At 34.3% G+C, this 10,324-nt stretch overlaps 1 protein-coding gene across 1 annotated transcript; it reads left to right on the top strand.

Moving 5' to 3' along the window:
• The first annotated feature begins 409 nt into the window (after positions 1-409).
• Positions 410-2,586, top strand: LOC147545119 (uncharacterized). Its single transcript, XM_086637025.1, has 4 exons — positions 410-696; positions 762-851; positions 998-1,099; positions 2,083-2,586. The coding sequence occupies exons 1-4, from the start codon at positions 544-546 to the stop codon at positions 2,413-2,415; spliced, it is 678 nt and encodes a 225-aa protein (XP_086493151.1). The 5' UTR covers positions 410-543; the 3' UTR covers positions 2,416-2,586.
• The last annotated feature ends 7,738 nt before the right edge of the window (positions 2,587-10,324 follow it).

Genomic DNA, 10,324 nt, shown 5'->3' with positions numbered 1-10,324 from the left:
ACAGATGACTTCTACTGCTCCGCAACCTCACTCGGCTTCCTCAACACCAACTTCCACAGACCCCGCAGGACAAGCTCAAACTAACCAAGGTAATATTAACTAAAAAATTATAACACAGATCATAAATTCTAAGTATTAATATATTGTTTTTATTTTGTAGGATCGACTTCAATGAGGAGGGGACGTGGACCTACTCGAAGTTTTGGAATAGAAAAAATAATGAAGTCGAGCGGAAAGTTGACCATTAACTTTTCAACATTCGAAGGGAGACCAATTTGCGAAAATGCAAGTAAGCTTGCTAGCGAATGTGGCACAATAGTTCGACTTTTCGCGCCACTTCAGGTGCCAAAGTGGAGCAAAATTCCAGAGCATGATATTCAATCTTTAATTGAACGCGTCGAGGTATGTGAAAGTTTATATAAATTTATTGAATAAATTTCATCATTTAACTATTGCTCACCTTGATTTGTGTTCTTCTTGTGTAAGGATAAATTTGAGATTGATACTTCGGTCCCATGTGTTAAGAAGTATATATATGATTCAATGGCGAGGAAGTATAGCAACTACAGATCTGTTTTGTATAAACACTTCAAAAAATATAGCTCATCTGGAGAAGCAAGCAAGAATAGATATGAAGGTGTTTCACAGGAAAATTGGGATTGGTTATGCCGTTTATTTGAATCAGAGGACTATAAGGTATGCGGTATCTTTTCACATTTTCATATTTATTCAAAAGTAAATTTTGTTTTTTTTTCTTCTAGAAACGCTCAGAGGCCAACATTGCAAATCGAGCAAAACTTCCATTTAATCATTGTGCTGGGTCAAGATCATTTGTATGTCATCGTGAGATAGTAAGTACACATTTTTTGTAATTTGTACACTCAAAATTTTTCTATCTTTTTTATGGATGACATATTTTTTTATATAATTGTTGGCTTGTTCATATAAATTATATACTAATCTTTTTGGTTACCATATAATACTTTTGATTTACTAGAAAAGAAAAGCTGGAGAACAAATCGGAAAAATACAAACATTTTATAGTACACACTTCAGCGAAAAAGGAGGTTGGACTAATGATGAAGCTCGCTCTAAATATGTAAGTGTATTATCAATTGTTAATATTACTTCATACATTGTTGTTACCTGTCGATATTTGTCATGTTTGTTCATTTAATAAATATGAAAATTAAGTAGATAGCTAACACAATGATACTTACATGGAATCCTACATAACCATAAGGGAGATTTTTTTTAGATAATGGGAACATAAGTGATTAAGGTTATGATTTTTTTTTCCTGTTTCTTGGTTGCATTTGTTTTTGTTGTGTTTTAGGCTCAATGTGTACATACAAGAATATAGATTATTGGGTTCAAGGAACTATCACCTATTATCAACTTTGAAAAAAAATAGTAATCGTTGAACCGTAGTTAAAACCCGTCCATACCTTGATACACTTGTATTTCCATTAAATCGTTTGAAGTATAAATCTGTAACATACATTTCCACTCACTAGATTATTATTTATGTTTGTACTATATACTATATTGAATTGTTTACATTTGGACACTTAATTTGTTTGTAAAGGATATGACAATGTGAAGAATATTAGAATTATGGATATACTGTTGTTAATTGGATATTTATATGTTAGAAGTTTCCATCTCCATATATGATTACTCGATATTGTAGATAAAACAAATTCCAGAGACTTAAATTTTATATATTCCATTCTTGGATGATCAATCAAATGATAGTGTTTTACTATGTTTGGGAGTTCAACTATTAACTTCTAAATGTGAAGTTCGATTTGGTTGAGTTGTCATATATATATATATATATTTCATTGGTAAGATGTAAATCGGAATAATTGTTATTTTTCTTATTCAACTCGTGTATGTTTTTTTATGTTAACTTTCATGTCTATGATGATGTTTCTTGTTAGAAAAACTACTAGTAGTTTTGTACTGGTATTAAGTATATAATATCATGAGTGTTTCTGTGTTTCAAATTATATTTGTGGAGACAAATTCAATGGTGATATTAATATTTTAATAATATCTTAAACTTTTTATATGCAGGAGCAGATGGTTCAACTGCAACAGAGCAATTTAGAGAGTTCTACACCACGTGGAGAAGATGAGATTTTTTATGAAGTAATGGGAAAGAAACCTAAACCACCGTCTTATAAAAGTACAACATCAACCACTTCAAATGGAGTAATCGAAGAATTACGTACTATGGTTATGATTCAAGATGAAAAGATTCATACTCAGAATGAAGAAATCAATGTGTACAAAGACAAACTTAAACAAATAGAGGACGACAATGAAAACTTTAGAAGGATGATTCTTAGTCAAATTGGTTTAAGTATTCCAGATGGCAGGACCTCTTCAAACACCAGCAATATTTGAGTTCAGTTTTTTGTTTCTAGATTTTTCTTAGAAAATACTACTTAGTTGTTTGGATACTTTATTAGTCTTTTATGTGTTTTGCTTTGAAGAATTAAGGATGCCTTAGTTGTAAGTTGTTTTACTACATTAGTTAACGGTTATGTTTTGTTATATTGATTCAATTTCATATAACTTTGTCTTTGAATATTATTTATTATGATGTCGCAAAATATTATGCGACGAACTATTTATAGCTAATTTAAATTTGAAGCAATATCGTTTAGTCACTAAAATATTTTGTAGCGACAAACTTACTTTGTCGATAAAACAATTCGTCCATAAAAATATTTTCAACAGCAATACTGTAACGTCGTAAAAAATTTATGAGACGAATTATTTCGTCACAGAATAAATTTGAGACGAATTTATTTAGTCACTGAAAACTTTTATGGCGACGATCTTATTTAGTCACTGGAAACTTTTACAGCGACAAACTAACTTTGTCAGCGAAAATACTTTTCGAGACAATAAATTTTTGTTAATAAAAAAAATTTGAAACCAAATATTTTGCCACAGAAAATTTCTTTAGGGACTACAACTTTTGTCACTGAAAAATACTTTTGGTGGCAAATATTTTGGTCGTTGAAAAATACTTTCAACAACAATTGAATTTTGTCGTTAAAAATATTTTTTATGACTAAATAGTTTTTGTCATTGAAAAGTATTTTTTGCGGCGAACTTTTATTTCGCCACTAAATACATTCCCTGACGATGCTACTACGACCAAGTGACGACAAAATTTTTTTCGTCGATAAACATTTTTTGCAACAAAAATCTAATGTTTAGCGACAAAAAATTTTGTCGCTAGAACCATTTTTTCTTGTAGTGTTATGTGAGGAAGGTTTGGTCCTTGGAGTTGAAGGAGATGACCTATAACAGGCCATGAACCAGTTGGTTTTGGTGCTTGCTTTCTTGACTTGTTTTTTGATGACCTAAATGGTCTCATCTTTAGTAAGAAATAGAGAAGAAAAGCAGTAAAAATACTGCTTAGAATCAAATTAGTACTAAGATTGGAAGCCATTGTTGTAGTTTGATAAAACATTAGGAGAACTTGGTGATGTTTATATTAGTGAACCTAGGCTGTTTGATTAAGTTATATTGACTTTGTGGTTAGTGGCTGCTTTATTATTTATAATTTTTTCATTATTGATTGCTAATTAACTATTATATTATCGTTTTGAGAACGCATTAAAAATAAACAATATACAAAAAAGATATGAATCAAGTCCCAATTAGTCATTCACATTATCCAACTAACTAGAAAAAAATCAAAATAAAATAAAAAGTTGGTCCATCAGGAAGGAAATGTTTTTTTTTTTCTCACAGTTTTAACTTCATATCATCAATTAGCCATGTTTAGAGATACAAAATGTATAAACAAGTCATTTTTCTACACTCACAATCACAAAGATGACAACATTTAACATTTTTGTGATACAGAAAAATTTACACTCATAAACCACATTTTTCTGAATGAATCAAATGTACGACAGAAAAAAAAAAGAAACTGTACAGATTCTTCTACATCGTAATTGCTTCCATACTCATTCGATCTCTGGTTTCCTTCTCATATTAAAGCATTCACTACTTTTCAGAATCGGCGTCTGAATATCGAAAGCCTCAACAGTGTCAAGCAAAATCTATGTAACCTGATTTAATGTTTTAAGAGGGATAAACAGTCGAAGATAATGTATTTTTGTGTTTTCAAAAGACAACACAGAATAAGAAGCTTTTAGAGTATTAAGTATTTACCTTCTGATTATGCCCTCTAACTTGTTAAGCTTGTGGTTATCCAACTCAAAACCAATTGGCAATGAGTGGAGAGGACCTAGACCTTATATTCTTGGTTGCTAGTTACTCCTCCCACGTGGGACTATTCTCACACGCCCCCTCACGTGTGGCGTTCTTTGAGCCTAACACGTGTATTTCTTTGGGCGACGTGGAGCACGTGTGGCTTTTAAGCCTATCACGTGTGGGCCTAGCTCAGATACCATGTTAAGTTTGTGGTCATCTAATTCAAAACCAATTGACAATGAGTGAAGAGGACCTAAATCTTATATTTTTGGTTGCTAGATACCCAAAGCTTTTCTAATCTCATTGACAAAGGATGTCCACCATTATCCCATGCTCCCGACTTTGTCTCTGATCAGTATCACCACGATATAAAGCCAATTTTGATAAGGTATATTTAGCGTTAGGGTCAAAGAAACAGATATTAGTATTTGGATCAAGAGTTTGTCTGTTATAGGGTCTGGGTCATAGACTAACCGTTGACCCAGTTGACTAGAGACGGTCGTTAAGAATCGTTAGTTTGTGACCAAATGCTAATGCCGATACTTTTCATTACCCTAACACTAATTTTACCTTTTAACCATTAGAACATGGGCGTCTTTAAGTGAAATTGATGAAAGTTGTGTGGGTTTCAGAGGTGTATACATTTCGATGGAAAACTTGTCAGATTTGAGTGCTTGTCAGACGTAGAACAAAGCCTTATGCCCCAAAGCCGCGATCGGGTTGAAAGTTCCCCATAAGTGTTAAAAGGGCAACACAAAGGTAAATTTAAGTGTGTTAATAAAGGCCCCGACTTTAATACATAAAAGGAACTCTCTTTGGAATAAATACTTAGGTGTTGTTTGTTTTTTTATGAATTCAGATCTGAAATCTGAATTGGTCCTCAATTCAGATTTCAGATGTTTGTTTTTTTATTTAATAAAATCTGAAATTTTGTCTGAATGAGTTAGAGGTCTGAATTGGCTGAATAAAAGCCCATTATTTTCAAACTTTAAAACAAGTCTGAAAAATATGAGAAATGACTGAAATTCGATAAATGACGTTTCTGCCCCTGCTTATTAGAAACTTTTGTCCCAACAGTGAACAACACCACCACCAGCAAAACCATCACCACCACCACCTGACCACCAGCAAAACCATCACTACCACCCCTAACCACCGGCAAAACCATCACTACCACCACCTGACCACCGACAAAACCATCACTACCACCACCTGACCACCGGCAAAACCATCTCTACCACCACCTGCCCACCGGCAAAACCATCGCTACCACCACTTGACCACCGACAAAACCATCGCTACCACCACTTGACCACCGGCAAAACCATCACTACCACCACTTGACCACAGGAAAACCCATCACTACCACCACGAGAAAAATCATCACCACCATAAACCACCCGCAAGAACACAAAGAGAGAGAAAGAGATCCAACGCGATCTCACCTTTGTTTAGAAAGAGAAACCGACCAAAACTTTCTTTCGGTGAGAGAAAGAGAGAGACAACCGCAAGACCTACTTATCCGTCGGTTAGGGAGTTTTGAAGAGAGTGGAGGGGGGGGGGGGGGTGGGGGAGAGAAATGAAAACCTTAGGGTTTCTTGGATTTTTATTAGGGCAAACAGAGATATGGTCTGTTTGGTGAAATATATAAATGAGGGGTATATTTGTCAAAATCATAATTCAGATTTAATAATTCAGCTTTAGAAAACAAACATCTAATTAACAATCAATTCAAATTCAGCCACTTAAGTTCAGCCAATTCAGATTCAGACACAGTTAAAAAAAGAAACAACACCTTAGAATGTGTGTTTAGAATTAGGTTTGTTTTCCAAGTCTTCCTCATTAGGTCTGAACCAAAATTTTGACGTTTATATCCGTATTAATATATTTGACCAAAAAACCAATGGCTTAGATCAGAGGGTGTTTGATTTTTTAGCACTTAGAATTGCTACCACTTACTAAGTGATTATCACTTAATAAGTGATATAAATTGTAAGTGCTATGGCGTTTGTTTTTCGTGGTTTCTAAGTGCTTGATTTCTTTTTTTATATTAATCTAAATGTTGTAAAAATGAGAAATTGTCTATTTTAACCTTAATGTATTTACACATTGGCATTTTTACTAATTCATTAAGTTCGCAAGTTTAGGTACAAGAAAATTATGGTTTATGAATACTATGTCAAGAATCGCAAATCATTACGAATTATGAAGGAGAAAGAACTTAGTTGTATTATAGAGTTTGGGTGTTAAGTGATTAGTGAAGGAAGAAATGCGAAAAGAATTAGAATAAAAACTTAGATGAAGGATGAGTGAAGATGCAGAAGAATCATTGTTAAAGTCGTAAAAAGGTTTTGTATTTATCAATTGATTAAGATTTTCTTTTTAGTTATAATTATACTGGTAATTATAATATTAGGAGAAGGATAAAAATGACCTTTTTAGCACTTAGAAAGTAAAAGAACTAGAATTTCTTTTCTTTCTCCTTAAAAATGGAAGGCCTATCAGTCTCCTCTCTCTATCCGTAGTTTTGGAAAGCTAAACTCGCCACATTTCTGCCTCTCTCTAACCAAAACCGTTGCATCTCTCTCTCTCACTCTCTTGTTGGAATAGGAGCCGATTTCGGATCGATTCAAATCGTCAAATTCGAAAACTAAGCAAACGAAGCACAATGTTACGTTCGTCGTGTCGATCTCTTAAGTTTAGAGCAAAAAATCATCGATTCCTATTTCAGATGAATGAAATATTCAAATATGAAGTTTGGACGGAAAATGGTTAAGTTAGGGACCAAACAAAAATAAGGAATGTTGGTTTGAGGGTCGTTTGCGCAAAGAGACCGTGTCCAGATCTTGCGGCGCGTCTTATCTCCGCGCTATAGGCCTTAATCAAAAGCACGAGATTAAGTAGTATTTTCGAAAACCAACTAGGCTAATTATTGATCTGCAAAACTTCTTCTTTAAGCATATTTAATAGAGATGATAGAGAGAGACGATGTAATGAGAGTGTAATAATGGTGTAAAGGGAGTGTAACTCGGCTTAAGTAAGTGAGTGCCCATATAGAGGGTTATTTTCGTCTTTTTAAGCTGAAGAGAAAGTTTGTTATAACAAACTTTCCCTCCAACTCTTTCTCTCTCTACTCGAACTATATAAGCCTGAATGTATTGATATTTGATCATAATAAGAAATACAACTTCTAAACTCAATCTCTCTTTCTCTCTCAAAGCTCTCGAAAACTCACATGGTATCAAAGCTCTAGGGTTTCTTCGATCTAACAATGGAGGAAACAAGTTCACACTCAAATCCTTCTTCATCTTCTAATTCAAATCATCTTCCATCCTTTAATGTTACAAATTTCATAGCAGAAAAGCTTGATGAAACTAATTTTTTGCTTTGGAGAGATCAATTCGAAACCATCTTGATCAGTAATGATCTAATTGGCTACGTCGATGGATCTATAACTGAACCAGAAGCTTCGATTTATGAAAATGATAGAGAGATTCTAAATCCAGCTTATCAGATCTGGAGAAAGCAAGATAACTTTGTCAAATCATGTCTAAAAGCTACTTTTTCTAGATCTGTTTCTTCAGATGTGCTTGGATTAAAGACTTCTCAACAAATTTGGGAGTATTTGAATACTGTTTATGCAGAAGAATTCGAAGCTAAGCAAGATCTTCTTCGAAGAGAGATTCAAAATACAAGGAAAGGATCAGCTACAATCAGTGAGTACTTACGAAAAATCAAATCCTTATCTGATTCCTTAATTGCTGTTAATGATAAGATCTCTGAAAAAGAGATAATTAGAATCGTTTTAGCTGGTTTAGGAAAGGATTATAGTCAATTTATTGTTGCTATTGATAATAGAACAACTAGAATAAACTTTCCTGAACTTAGATCTCGTCTTCTTCATCATGAGCAATGGCTATCTGCTCAAGAGAAGTTTGATGAACAATCTGCCTATTATGTGAAGAATACAGATTATCATAAATCATCTACATATAATCAAAAGAACAATTATAACCAAAACAAGTCAAATTACTCAAAACCAGGCTATACCAGATACAATTCAGATCGAACTAATACATCAAATCAAGTAAAACCTAGAAACTCTTCTCAAACAAAGCCTCAAACATCTGAAACACAACATCCACTTCATAACCAAAAAGCTCAGAATTTTGATTTCTCTAGCATTCCTTGTGGAATATGTCACAAATGGGGTCATCAGGCTAGCAAATGTAGATTTCGATATGCTCCTCCTTCTAGACCTTCAGATTCACCTTCATTTGCTGGACTTCATATTGGAGAATCATCAAAATCTCCTCAAATTGATGGTGATTCTGATCCATCTCAAGAGGAGTGTCATATTGCTGTAACAGAAGAAGGATTCACTGCTGGTGTACTCTCTTCACCTAATTCAAAGTCCTGGATAGCAGACACAGGAGCATCAAGTCATATGACACATGACTCAAAGGTACTTACACACTCTACTCCTTATCTTGGTAATGAATCAGTCATGGTTGGTAGTGGTAACACCATTAGTATTGCTAGTACTGGTAGCTCCAAAATGATGTCTGCCTCACAAGAATTTGATCTTCATGACATTCTACTTGTACCAAGTATTAGAAAGAACCTACTGTCTATTTCAAAATTCACTAAAGACAATGATTGCTTAGTAGAATTCTTTCCTTGGGGTTATAACATCAAGGACTTAGCTTCTCAATCCACATTGCTAGAAGGACCAATGGTCAATAACCTTTATCCTATTGAATTTACACCATGGTCCATTACCCAAATTGAGGCTCTATCAGCCAACTTAGTAGCTTCTCCATCTTTGTGGCATCAAAGATTGGGACATACTGCTCATGGTGTTCTTGAAAGTTTACATAAGTCAAAACTTGTTCAGCTTACATCTGAAGATACATCTAAGCTGTGTGATTCATGTCTTTTGGGCAAAAGTAAATGTCTTCCATTTGAGCCATCTTCTAGTGTGACTGCAGCTCCTCTTCATTTAGTTCACTGTGACATATGGGGGCCTGCTCCTATACCATCAGCCAATGGATTTCGATATTATATTCTATTTTTGGATGACTATAGCAGATTCTTGTGGATTTACCCATTGAAATACAAAAGTGATAGCCTAGCTTGCTTCAAGAAATTCAAAATCACCTCTGAAAACTTGCTATCTACAAAGATTAAGCTTTTTCAGACTGATGGTGCTCCTGAACTTACAAAAGGAGAGTTCAAGAAGTTTCTTGATGACTCAGGCATTACATTAAGGATTTCTTGCCCATATACTCCTCAGCAAAATGGTAGAGCTGAGAGAAGAAACAGACAAATCACAGAGATAGGAAATACTTTGTGTTTTCAAGCTTCCATTCCTAAAGAATATTGGTTTGATGCTTTTGAGTATGCTTCTTATATCATTAACAGATTGCCTACTAAGATTCTAGATGGAAAATCACCTTTTGAGGTTCTCTTTGATAAAGCACCTGATTATTCTACTATAAAAGTTTTTGGCTCAGCTTGTTATCCTCATTTGGGAGCAATAAGAAAGGACAAGCTTAGTCCTAAGTCTGTGAGGTGTGCTTTTCTTGGATTTAGTCCTCTTTATAAAGGATATAGGTGTCTTGATGTTCATTCTGGAAAATTCTATGTCTCAAGACATGTGGTGTTTGATGAGTGTTCTTTTCCTTTTGAGGATTTTAGCCTCATATCTTCAAATACACTTCCATCTGCACCCTCTACTCAGGTGATTCTTCCTATCCCTTCTTCCAACAGTTCTATATTACCACAGTTTCCTTCTATTCCTAGTACCAATGTTGTTCCTTTTGAAAATTCTGTACACACAAATGGAGAATCTAATTCCTCCTCTTCTTCTCCTGTCTCTGCACCTCTTGCTCCTCCACCTATTCATCATATGACTACTAGAGCAAGAGCTGGTGTTCATAGACCCAAAATTCTTCCTGAATTTGTATCTCACCACACCATATGTCATCCACTTCCACAGGCTTTTGTTACTCTTTTACATCAATCCATTGATCCCACCTCTTATACTCAGGCTTCTAAGTCTCCTGAGTGGTGT

The sequence above is a fragment of the Eschscholzia californica genome, unplaced genomic scaffold (genome assembly GCF_041429995.1).
Source record: "Eschscholzia californica isolate CP2 unplaced genomic scaffold, dmEscCali1.0.p SCAF_4, whole genome shotgun sequence".
In the NCBI taxonomy this organism is placed as follows: domain Eukaryota; kingdom Viridiplantae; phylum Streptophyta; class Magnoliopsida; order Ranunculales; family Papaveraceae; genus Eschscholzia; species Eschscholzia californica.
This window is presented reverse-complemented; position numbering and strand designations above follow the sequence as displayed.